Source organism: Carassius carassius, chromosome 17 (assembly GCF_963082965.1).
Source record: "Carassius carassius chromosome 17, fCarCar2.1, whole genome shotgun sequence".
Classification (NCBI taxonomy): Eukaryota; Metazoa; Chordata; class Actinopteri; order Cypriniformes; family Cyprinidae; genus Carassius; species Carassius carassius.
This window is the reverse complement of record NC_081771.1, coordinates 24,537,036-24,550,595: the sequence shown is the minus strand read 5'-3', so window position 1 is coordinate 24,550,595 and position 13,560 is coordinate 24,537,036. Positions and strand designations below refer to the sequence as shown.

Genomic DNA, 13,560 nt, shown 5'->3' with positions numbered 1-13,560 from the left:
ACAGAAAAAAAGGTTGCTCAGCAACCCAAATGACGTAAAACATCATAACTGCTTACTATTTATCATCATAAAAATGCCATTCTTAAGAGGATAAAATAACAATAAATGTCCTTAAAAATCAAACATTGCAATTTTTCTAATATTACCATGAAATTTAAACACAACATAGGCTTGTCTTCATAGATTCTGTAATGTTTGGGTTATAAAAGTCTCTTGAATTTTAATGGCAACAAGCTCTTGGCAGCCAATAATTTGCTGTAGAAACCGCAAACTAGATTTATCACTCTTGCAAGTGAACCCATATTTAATGTGTCCCTTTATTATTTTTCTTTTAATTTCTTTTAATATTTGTCCCTTTGTACTTTGTCTGAAATTTAAAATAGGTCATTGTTTAAAACATATTACATTATTTACTACAAAAGTCTCAAATCCAAAGAAATATTCTTTATAAAAGTTAAAGAGTCAACCACGCCGCCGTCCGCTCCTTTGTTGAATCTGCCAGCCGCCCCATTCTCAATTATAATTCTCATTATAATCAGTAATTATGTCCCCACTGGATGCAACAAATGCCTCGTTTATAATGGGTTTTATTGGATTTGTCTCGTTGTGCTGGCATCACAGTATGTTAAGGGGCATAACACATCCGTCACACGCGTGAGGTATTCAGCCAATCACAATGCACCAGATAGCTGAAAAGCATACACCTCGCTTTTCGGAACGATAAGCTTTGTAGAAAAAAAACGCGTTTCAGAACGTCAGGGCATAGAGGAGCAACAGTAATGTACATTATGTGGAAAATAAAGTGCTTCTGAACATTAAACCACATAAACATTGAAATACACCAAACACACAACATAATGTTCTTTTTAGCAATGTCATATCAGAAAAAAATAATCTTAACAGTATAAAATCAATTTTGAGCACAATATTTTAGTAGTTTTGTGGTGTAAAGTATTTCTCTGCAAGTCACTCAAACAGAAGTTGGTAGCTTTGTTTTTGGTATGGAAACTATGTGATAATTTATGACTCACTAGGGGGCAGTGTTTTCAATGTATCGCTCATTACAAAATAGTGAACAAATTACCCAAGCATTTCCTTGGGTGAGAGAGAGAAAGTAATTTGTAAAGTAGTACACTATATAGTTGTCGTCATTACTTATTTTTAATGATTGTTTGAGAGCCTAATCAAAGACCTTGCAATTGGTCTAGAACAAGGGTGTTTAAGATAAAGCCACTGTGATTATTTGAGGGGAAGAATGCCCATTTATTATGTTGCATTTGTAATAATAAAAAGAAAACTTGTTTTGTAATACCTCAAATGAATTTGACCTTTATTGTCTGCAGTTTTTCTGTCCATCCATATACTGTAGACATTCACAGCATGTATAATGCACTGTACGAAGTCTGGCTAAATCTCTGACACATTGGTCAGAATAACAAGCTTACCAAGCAACACAAAAAGACTGTTAGAAAGCTGCTCTGGTTCTTTTGTCTGAACAAGTCACAACTCATTGAATAAGGGTCTTCAGACAAGCCTCTGCCCTAGATCCTGCCAGCCACGTCCACTGGCCTGTCAACAGCATGCCGAGAACTGGAGAGTTCACACTGCTCAGCCGAGCAACTCCCACAAGCTACTGACTATCACAGACTATCTGGACACAGCAAAATGGAAATGACAGAAAAAACATAATTTAACATGTAAATGATTTTCTGCCAAGAATAGTTCATTACAAAATAGTCTGCCTAGCAACAAGACAAACACTGCAACAATATTACAATAATATTAATACTGAAGTCCTCTGAGGTAGCGTTGTTTTCAGTTAAGGTCTGTTCAATCCAATAAGCATGTGCAATAAACATTTAAATTTGAAATGTGTGTGTGTGTGTGTGTGTGTGTGTGTGTGTGTGTGTGTGTGTGTGTGTGTGTGTGTGTGTGTGTGTAGCTAAAAATACATGTACATATGTATGTACTTAAAGGGTTAGTTCATCAAAAAAAATCATAATTATGTCATTAATAACTCACCCTCATGTCGTTCCAAACCCGTGAGACCTCCGTTTATCTTCGGAACAAAGTTTAAGATATTTTAGATTTAGTCCGAGAGCTCTCAGTCCCTCAATTGAAGCTGTGTGTATGGTATACTGTCCATGTCCAGAAAGGTAAGAAAAACATCATCAAAGTAGTCATGTGACATCAGAGGGTCAGTTAGAATTTTAAGCATCGAAAATACATTTTGGTCCAAAAATAGCAAAAACTATTACTTTATTCAGCATTGTCTTCTCCTCCGTGTCTGTTGTGAGTGAGTTCAAAACAAAGCAGGATGTGATATCCAGTTCGCGAACGAATAATTCAATGTAACCGGATCTTTTTGAACCAGTTCACCAAATCGAACTGAATCGTTTTAAAAGGTTCGCGTATCCAATACGCATTAATCCACAAATGACTTAAGCTGTTAACTTTTTTAATGTGGCTGACACTCCCTCTGAGTTCAAACAAACCAATATCCCGGAGTAATTCATGTACTCAAACAGTACACTGACTGAACTGCTGTGAAGAGAGAACTGAAGATGAACACAGAGCGGAGCCAGATAATGAACGAAAGATTGCCTCTTTCACGAGTCAAGAACCGGTTTTCAGATCACCAGTAGTTCTTTCAGACAGTTCGATTCAATAAACCGGTTTAAGATAACGGTTCACCCGTTCTTTTGCGCTCGATGTAATGGCGTTATTGCCGATGATTGCCCTTGATTACCCTCTCACAACAGACACGGAAGAGAAGACAATGCTGAATAAAGTCATAGTTTTTGCTATTTTTGGACCAAAATGTATTTTCGATGCTTCAAAAATTCTAACTGACCCTCTGATGTCACATGGACTACATTGATGATGTTTTTCTTACCTTTCTGGACATGGACAGCATACCGTACACACAGTTTCAGTGGAGAGACTGAGAGCTGTCGGACTAAATCTAAAATATCTTAACGGAGGTAAACGGAGGTCTTGATAAACGGAGGTCTTAATGGTTTGGAACGACATGAGGGTGAGTTATTAATGACATAATTTAGATTTTTGGGTGAACTATCCCTTTAATAAAAACACCCTGCAATTGTGCTTTTACTAAACTGGTATACTTAAAATCTGCTAAATTGAAAAAATGTTGTACTTAATGCACTTTAATTGTGAAGCAGTGCTGAAATCCAACTAAAGATATACTGAAGTATATTTGATTTTGCTATTATTACCATTACCATTTAAATGTTTAACAGTTCTATCTCTCTGTTAAACTAATAAACTAATGAAAATGAAGAATGGGAGCTAAAACATTCAGGCGCTAAGGTTGACAACACTGTCAAAATAAAAGTCCTGCTTTTGATACATTAACCAAACAGAAAAGCATAGCGGCTGATGCCGATAATTAAAAAAAAAATCTAATAGTGGATAATATATCAGTCACATGTGGTATAATCATGTTAATAATTTATGTGGAGTATGGTCATCATCAATATTAACAGAAGTAACAGAAAATGAATAACCCAGCTAGTTCATATCGTGTGTGTTAAACAACAGTTTTAGGCTGGTGAAGCTAATAGCCGATATTAAAAAAGAACCATAGCTTGAGCAATGTAATTCCAAAAGTTTCCATTCCAGAATGTCTGCTGAAATAGTGCACCAATAAAGAATAGTTACAGGCTAAACGCATCCACATGCCAGTGGACTCCACAGGTCAAAACCCTTTGATCAGTGACTCAGCATGAGACACATGTGTATGTGATAAACTGGTGCCTTATCAGTCATCCTAGAATTGTGAACATTCTCCACTTCAGACCAGTGCTTTTGGTTGGTTTTAGTTACTGCAGAGCTAAATTGTATAGAGAAATGACATTATTACTGCTAATGCAATATTTAGCTTCTTTAATTATGAAAGCCTCCAGCTTAACTGTCTGTCACAGCTGTCATACATGAATGATTTCTAATGCACTAAATCTTCTCTCAGATATGCTCAACTAAAAAAAGAAAAATGAAAGCAGTCAGTGCAATCTGGGTTTTTTTTTTTTTTTTCTGGCTGGATTCCCTCACTGGGGAAGCTATATTTTGAGCTTTAATGTTTAGTTTCTGGTTTCGTTAAACACCGCTCTGTAAAAACAGGCTACAAGTCACTGCTATTAGAGGGATTTGAGGTTCTGTGAGGAGAAGACAGAGTGCCTGTCCTAGATCAAGCAAGAACGTGGCAGAATCTGACAGATGTTCCTTTCCTCCTCAGCTGTCAGGACCCCACAGGCCTCCCTATGGAGCCATAAGGAACTAGATTTTTTCTGTGCCAGGAAAGAGATCAACTCTGCGAACTCACATAAGAGCAAAGGGACCATTCAGTGCTACAGTACCATTCAGTAGTTTGGGTTGTTGAAGATATATAAAGCAATTTGAAAGAAATCAATATTTTTATTTAGAAGGCATGATTCACATTAATCAAAAGTGGCAGTAAAGACACTGATACAAAAAATCAATTTCAAATAAATGTTGCTCTTTTACTAAATTACCCTTTACTGTATTTTTGATCAAATAAATTCAGCCTTGGTAAACATAAATTATTCTCTTAAAAATATCAATAACTTACAATTGACAACTTACAACTGACAAAAAAATCTGAAAAACATAAATAATTATGCTGTATTTCTTTCCAGGACAATTTATTTATTATATTTATATTTATATATATTATATTTATTTTTATTATTATAATAATAATAATAATAATTATTATTATTATTATTATTGATATGTGATATGTGACCAAACCAAATAATAATAATAATAATAATAATAAATAAATAAACAAAAGGAAATTATGCATCCACATGTGGTTTCAGTAAATAAAAGTTTTATTTATACATAATGCAATTTTAAAGTGAGCAAACACAGGGTGCTGTGATCTTTGATTCAAGGTCTTAAGAACCAGTTCTTTTTTAATGAAACTTTCATTATGAATGGTTTGATTTAAACACATTACAACTGACTTCCTCAATTAATCTTGAGTCATTTTTTAGTTATGTCCGATTCAAAATTAAGATTGTAAAATGACACTTTTTTTTCTCCAAATAGGCAGAAATACTTATAAAACAGCAGTGTTTATATGACACAAATAATAATCAAGATAATCAAATATATCAAACAATTAACTAAATTTGTTTTACTTTTTAAATAATTTGTGCAGTCTGGAGTTCTGATTCTATCATTTGCATGCTGCTGCTTATCATATGTTGCTGTGTGAAGCAAGATATCTGTCATAATCCAACATACCACATAAGTAGTATTAGGAAGAGTTTAATCTTTATAGATTAATCATTCAACTACTTGAATTTACAAGACGAGTCTGTGCTTGGCATAAACTGTAAGATGTGCTTTTGGGACTGTTGGTGTGTATATTTGCATGTGCAAATGTCTTGCAGTCATTCACAAAGCTCCAAGAAGGAAGAGAGGTATAATTTATTCAATTTGCCACAGTGGAACTCATGAATATCTGAGATCAAACTCATGCTTTGGCAACCCCATGTGAATTAACTTTATCTCACAATCTGCTCCCAGGCAGACCAACTCAAAATAGACTCTCTTCCAATTAGACAATCCAATAACAAAATCGCATAGCCTTGTTATAGTCTTGATCTTTTTCTAGAGGACTCCTAGCATGGCAGCATTGAGTCAGTTTGATATGCAGTCCACATGGCAGAAATGAAGTAGGCAGTTGTGGTTCAGGCCCAGCACATTTTGACTTATACTCTGGGTGTCTTTGGAGACCATGAGCAGTGAGCACACATAGGATTAGGCTCCAAAGCAAACAAGCCTGCACCTCACAGCCATTTTTAACATATGTGGCTTGGAGCAAGACTGCAAAATGAACTTTGCATAGGGACTGATGGAACAAACAACAAGAGCTGTCCTCCTCCTCCACAGTCTTGCAGAGGGGTTAATTTGAATATCAAGTACGCTGAGTCACACTTCACCCAGATCAGAAATTTGTGTGTGTGTGTGTGTGTGTGTTTGCATTTGCGTGGACTGGAAATGGTTTTGTGTGTGGTATTTCAGGAAAAACAATCAAAAACAGAACCTTTTCAAGGTTACCATTTTTTTTTAAGAACTTACCAGATGACAAGTCATAATTATGAGGTCAGGTGCATTCAAGTCGCTATTTGGTCACAATAAGATCGCATTTTTACTTTTCTACATAAAATTCTACGATTTTCACCTCTACATTAACAAAATGATGTATAAAGAATGTGCATAGTGTTTTTTGTTTTGTTTTTATTCAATTTATAAAGGTGATTTAAACTGAATCATTATTTTATTGTAATTACACAGTAATAAAATATTTTGTATATGTAACTTATAAAGTTTTATTTTACATTGTGTTTTCAACACAATTACCGTCAATACAGATGCTAGGCGTAATGGTTTTTATACTGTAGAAACTGTATATTCTATCGCCCTTCACCAACCCTACACCTAACCCTAACCCTCACAGGAAACTTTGTGCATTTTTACTTTCTCCAAAAAAACTCATTCTGTATGATTTATACGCGTTTTGAAAAATGGGGACATGGGTTATGTCCTCATAAGTCACCCTCTCCTTGTAATACCTGTGTCATACCCATGTCATTATACAGAGTTGTGTCCTGATACTGTATGTCACAAAAGCACGCCCCCCCCCCACACACACACACACGCATATCGGAAATCGTGCAGCTCACACAGGAGAAAATCTTGTCAATGCTGCCCCACGACTTTTATTAAATTAGTTTAAATACTGAATCGCTACATTATATTTTCCAGCAGAGAGAGGATAAAATCGCTGTTTTTAAGTAAACTCACTCTAAAAAAAGAAATGCACAGACGTGCATATACACAACTTCCATCTCACTCTCTCTCTCTCTCTCTCTCTCTCTCTCTCTGTCTCTCATTGTTTGAGAAAAGGGTGATTTCTAATTATTGGGGGGACTAGCCCTCCTCAATGTCTACGGTGGTTATTGCCCTGATCAGTCATGAAAATATGTTGTGGTAGCCTTCTATCTGCAGTCTATAATGATATGACATTAGCAAATATTAGCGATTTTTTCCAACATTTCTTTGAGTAACATGACAGTTAATATGAACTCACAATTGAATGTAACATAAAACAAATGAATAATTTTCATTCAAATCTTTATTATTGCCCAAAATGCTTACATTCATGTGTCTTTTTGTTCGCTCAGGCAGCCATATTGCAGAGATAATTCATACCCTTTCGTTTGAAGTGTGGTCCCGAAAAATCTTCATTTGAAGGGCTGTCTGGCCCTTCCCCTACCCCTCCAACCAAAAGAGAATCGGGACACCACTACCCCTTCACGTGAACGCATGAAACGGAGGGGTAGGGGAAAGGGCTAAGGGGTAGAATTGGGATTGGGCCTAAATCTTTTTGAATTATATAAAATAAATGTTTGTCTATATTTTCTACTGATCAGTTTTTAGAGTTTCATTGAGTACATATACTAGTAAAACATTAATTGAGCACACTTTAAGCATTTTAATTACCCTTCTAAGATGCCTGGATCGCAGTAGTTAAACAAACAGATCTGGCTTTCAAGATGGGAAATTGCACTAAGCAATTTGCTTTCAGCTCTGAAGTTGTCATCTTATTTGTGGCAGTACCTTATTTGCATAATTATGTTGGTAAATGAAGTACTAAAACAACACTGTTAGCAAATAAACAATCCTTAAACAATGGTCACATAAAGTGGTTTGAAAGTGATTCTGAGTAAATATAATACACACAGCTATAGGGAATGAATTGTTTTTGTTTTCCAGGTGACAGTGCAGGAGATTAGACGGTCATGGAGAGTATAGCTCCAGACTAATCTGCTCTTAGAGCGCAATGCAGGCCCATAACGCATCACTTCCTGTCTGTTCCTCACCTCAATCTACCCAGCAACTTAATCGCAGGCTTACTGCAAAACAGCCCCCCCCCCACCCCACATGCACACTCGCAATGGCCTACAACATCAGCTTTGCCTCCCACTGCACCACAGAGAGCAGAATAGGCTGATATATGACCCTGCATGACTAACTGAAAAACTGCCTCTGCATTCCTGGCACTTCACACTGGAGGTCTTTCACTGTTAAACTGTCATCAGTAGCCCTGAAAGGGAATACATTTCAGATGACTGTGGAGTTTCAATGAAAGCGGCCAACAAAGTGAGGCTCCTAGAGGGTCGATTAACACAGGATGTTGTGGAGAGGCTTATAGGATGCAGGTCAGTGGGTGGTGGCTGGCCGATCTGTTGCTACAGTGGGGCAGGGGCTAAATACTCTCCACTTACTAGGGCAGCTAAATTCCCTCCCTCGATGAGCCAAAAGCTGCAACTTTTCCTCCACAAACCCAACCCTTCTGCAATAATAACTGTCAAAACCTTCACAAAGTTCTAAATGGCATCCTAAACCTTTATGGTCTACCTCCAAATCCACACTTTGCTGGCATAATGCCATATTAACTGTCCGGTAAAAATTCGCTAGAGCCTGCATCAGTGCTTCTGCAAAGTGGGCGATCATGAGATCCCTAAAATATCCAATTGGACATTCCACGGTCTCACAGGCACACGAGCCACGGCAGGTCTGCAAGACCATAAGTACATATCAAGAGCGCCATTTGGAACAAGCCGAACAGCCTTAAAGGCTTTTTGCTTTCTGTCTCGGGAGTCAGAAAATACAAGGGCAGTAAGTGGAAAAAGAGACGAATGTGAATGGAGTCCAAAGTTCCAATGGACTCCACATGCTGTGACTGAGCTAGATGTTAAATTTGGATCATGAGATGTGATTTCTGCTTCTGTGAAACTAAGACATGTTAAATACATTCGACTTGGAAAGAGATCAGTCATTGAGCTTGAAAAAACATCCATTTGATTATAAGCAATCAGCGTGCATTTCGCTCAGTTTTTCTGGAATTATAATATGATTTTGGTAGGACACGGTATGTAGCAACCTTAGGCAAAATTGGACATCTGGTGTAAAATGGGTCCTCAAAATTGATAAGAAGGTCCCAAGTAGCATGTGTTACTAGTGTTATTATTTTTAATGTAATACTTATTGTAATTTATGAGGTTATTACTTAACAATTTCATTAATTAGTTTTCTAACCTTCTTAACCTTGCATTAAAAGCTAAGGTTACTTGAGTAAAATCCTTCATGTTACAATTTAAAAGTACATTCACATTGTTTTTAAAGGGATAAATCACCCAAAAATGAAAATTACCCCATGATTTACTCACTCTCAAGTCGGTGTATATAACTTTCTTCTTTCAAAAGAATACAATCTGAGTTATAGTGAATAGTGGGTAATAAAGGCCTTCTGAAGTGAATCAATTGGTTTGTGTAAGAATAAAATCCATATTCAAAACTTTATGAACTGTAATTTCTAACTTCTGTTAACTGTTTTATGCACGTTCATGAGAAAGTGGCATTCCAGCAGATGATGTAGGATGTAGGCTTTGACATGTAAGTAAAATCTTTTCAGAAATTTTCCACAAGTACAATTGTTTCAATAAGTCACAGAGCCAAAATTTTATTGGTGGACACCTCTCCCCAGGGCCCAATAAAGGACCTTTGAGCGAAACAATCCTCCCCATGCTAGTTTGTACAATTTTACAGACTGTAATGTAATGAACAGACCAAAGCATCACTATATATTAAAACATCATGCAAAGAAGCCAAGAAGTCTATTAACACATTATAACACTGTTAAGCTAAATAAACATTGAATTAACTATAAAATGTGTGGGAAAGACTATGGAAAGACTTTTGTGTGATTACCATGGCAAAAACTAAAGTGCCATTCTGATCACATTGAGATAAGTCTACACCCCAACCCCACTGCTGCTGCAAACAGAGGAAAGAAAGTTGGTCAAGTTTCGACAGAGATTGGTTGTTCTGTAATGCATTTTCTTGGCATGGCTGTTCCCTAATGTGTGGTGTATAAAAACAGCTCAGCTGGCAGAGATGTTGATTATACTGATTACTGATGAAACTTGTAAGTGCTACATACTGTAGCTGTCTGAGTGGCCCAGCATCTTAATGACCCCATATCATATCATAGTGTTCCTGTAGCTCAATTGGTAGAGCACTGCGCAAAGTTGGGGGTTCGATTCCCCGTGAACACATGATATGTAAAAATTGATAGCCTAAATGCACTAGAAGTCACTTTGGATAAAAGCGTCTGTTAAATGCATACATTTAATTTAATTTAAAAAATTTAATATCACACTGCAGTGCACACCTACTTCATGCCTTAACAGAGCAATCTAATATAGCTGCTATGTGACTGTGCCTCTCCTGTCAAATACAAAGTTAAGGTATGTGTTTAAAAGATTAGTTCACCCAGACATTATATCTAAACCTGTAGGATTTTATTTTCTACACTTTTTTCATCAATTACGTATAATGACTATGGACAGGTAGCTTCAAATGCAAATCACTGATAGTCTCAAGTGTACTTTTGCAACTGGATCATTGAGTCTGCATGTTCCAAGATCATTGTAAGCTTAAGCAGATGGTAGAAACCATTGGCACCAGTGGTTTCTATGATCTACTTAGGCTTACAATTTTTTTTTGATCAGTCTAGTGAACAAATTGTTCAAGTTTTGTGAATTGGATCAAGTGAATCACTGAAAAGATCAGACTTGACTGCATTCTTAAACCCATTTGGAGCCAGAAAGCAGCATAACCCTAAGTGAATAATCGATTCAGTCATTCATGAATTGGACAAGCATGGTGGATGTGATGGTTTTCAGCAAATGAAAACTTACATTTCTGCCTGTAATTGGAAAATAGTGCACAAATCAACATGGATAACATTAATATTACTTTTATTGTAATTATGTGCAGTCTGTTGAGCTTTCATTATATTGAAAATTGTACCCAGTATGTATTTCAATAACTCACCTTTGGTGTTAAACATAATAATAAAAGTTGTATGAATTTGGAATGGCACGATGTAAAATAACATAAAAAACAATGGCAAAATATTGTATTTTTGATTGAACTATTCCTTTAACTTTGACTCATTTCTTCCTTTGGCATTATGGCTGATTGTGCAGTTTCCGTGAGAAAGCAGAATAAAAAGAAAGGAAAACATTTGAGGATGTAGAGTTTATTCTATTCTTTAGGGACTGATTCATCCTGTAAGAGGGGTGGTGAGATTAATAGTGGGTGGGTACAGAGTTTTACAAGAACACAAGGACCAGAGGGCAAATGATGCAAATCATCATTACTCTTTCCATCCCTTTGCTGGAGCTGGAGACTAAATGTCCATGATGCATTTCCATACCACACCCAGAGAGTTTGCCTATTAAGGGCACCAGCTAAGCATCAAGATAATGTCAAGGTCAAATAAAGGAAAGAAGAATTTTAGTAAAAATTGTGGATTCTTCAGTGACGAAATGCTTTCCAGATGTGGCCAGTTGATCCAAAGGTTCATGGAGGTATTTAAGTGAACCAGAGAACTGGAATATTGTTGTAAAGAATAGTGGCACTAAACACAAACCTTTTGAAACAGATGACTTCAATTAACGATAAAATATCAATTAACTGTTTAATAATAATAGATGTGTACAAATAAACCCCTGCACCGTTTATTTTCTGCAGTTATGACACACACTCTCCAAGCCATCTGAGTCTGTTTTTCATTATGAACTGAAAACCGAACGATTCCAGGACGATGCTGGATCCCATATGGCAGAGAATTTAAGTGATCAGCACAATTTGAGCTCTGTGTGTTTTAAAATACATCCTTGAGGCTATCCGGGCCATTTAGCCTACTGGGTGTGATGTAGGCTATGTGCCGCATGACAGCAGCTTCTGACGTCAGCAGTCTGGGACCTTCTCTCAGCTTTTTCGTCTGTGCAGGTATCCAAACATGATGCTGTTGCTCATCTGCACTAACGCTATTAGTAGAGGGACAAATTGTTTACCACTATAATTAACATATGACTGAAGTCTTTTAATCATGTAGGTCAAGCTACTGTAGCAACAAAGCCCTGATTCAGACTGCGACGAATAATGTGTTTTGTCATTCACAAGCGCTTTACAACTGGGAGGGGAAGGGGCACAATGTTTTCCATTCACATTATTAAAGAACACGAGCGTCATCATATCCGTGGTCATTTTTCTTCATGTTGGAAACGGGAGGACAGCACAACCGACAAAACCCCTTTCATTATTCAGCAAGATCATTGGGGATTTCCATTAAGACTTTACATTTTAGTAACTCCAGTAGTTGGTCTAAAAAGACGACATTTTGCGCAGCATGATAGAGCTATGTCTATGGGAGCACGTGAAATCTTACCTCGCGAGCTATTTGACTGAGAGCATCATCCTCCGCCGATAGTTTCTCCCGGTTGGGAATTCTTTTCCTCCCCGTTACTTGCGTTGCCATTTTAAATTCCCTTATCAACCTCTACAAAAAATGACCTCGTCAAACTGAAGTGCTGTCCAGTTGTGTATATGTCAAAGAGCACCATTCAAAGTGAACAACATTAATAAATGGTTATATTGTAACCACAAGCAAAAACATGTAGAGCACTAGGACACATCCTCCCTTTGATCCCCCATCGTCTCCATAAACCGCACGAATATATGGCGGGAGCCTGTTGCACAATCAAACGACACATCGATATGTCAAAACATCACGGATAGGATGGAAGAGGACAGTTTGCTGATTCGCCATGAGCACGATAGATCGAAGGTATTCCTGAGAATATATCCCGTCTTCCCTTAATATTCCTTCATATGTTAGTTCGGAACGTCAAACCAAACGAATGAATAAAAAAGTCATCGGACCAGAGCTGCATTTGTTTCTAGGGCAAATCGAACCCGGATGATGAGCGGCCCTAGGATGAGAATACACAGCAGCCCAATGCCACACAGTCGGATTTCAGTCCGTGCTTGGACGCTGCGCGAAAAGTGGGCGGGGCATGTGGGCGGGACCTGACCTTTGCATTTTAATGATTTCCGTCTTTTTGCATTTTAGTTCGCAAAATCGTTTTTTTTTTTTATATTACTTTGAATAGGATTCATCTAATTATCTATCTATCTATCATCTATCTATCTATCTATCTATCTATCTATCTATCTATCTATCTATCTATCTATCTATCTATCTATCTATCTGACTGTCTGTCTGTCTATCTACTGCATTTTATTCCTATTTGATTAGATGGAACGTCGTACCACACTGTTGTTTGGGCTGGTGCATTAGCGCCATCAAGAGGCATTATTAGATAACAACAATTTATGTTGCTACTTGGTACATCGTTTCATGCCATAATTTTCATGGTCGTTGTAAAAAGAGCCCTCTATGGAGATAAAACGTTTTATAAACCGTTTAGATATATCTGTGTGTGTTATATTTTTTAACCTACAAAATATCAGTTTTATTGTTTAATTTGCTGTGTTTGATGTATTCTCATAATTCTGACTATAATGTAATAATTTTAAGTCTGGTTAATTTAATTAGGCTATAGGAAGAATAAAATATTCCCAACT

The 13,560-nt window shown here is 36.9% G+C and overlaps 1 protein-coding gene across 17 annotated transcripts in view; it reads right to left on the bottom strand.

Annotated features, from left to right (window-relative positions):
- The window catches only part of lrrfip1b (leucine rich repeat (in FLII) interacting protein 1b), a 41,835-nt gene extending 28,848 nt beyond the window's left edge, over positions 1-12,987 (bottom strand). For 7 of the 17 annotated variants that reach the window (XM_059571363.1, XM_059571368.1, XM_059571366.1 and 4 more), the window contains exon 1: positions 12,362-12,979. In XM_059571363.1, coding sequence (XP_059427346.1) covers positions 12,362-12,451 — 90 coding nt within the window. In that variant the 5' untranslated portion in view covers positions 12,452-12,979. Of the gene's footprint in view, positions 1-12,361 lie in introns of all 17 variants that reach the window. The other 10 variants (XM_059571358.1, XM_059571360.1, XM_059571364.1 and 7 more) reach the window with 4 other exon arrangements.
- Positions 12,988-13,560: the final 573 nt, after the last annotated feature.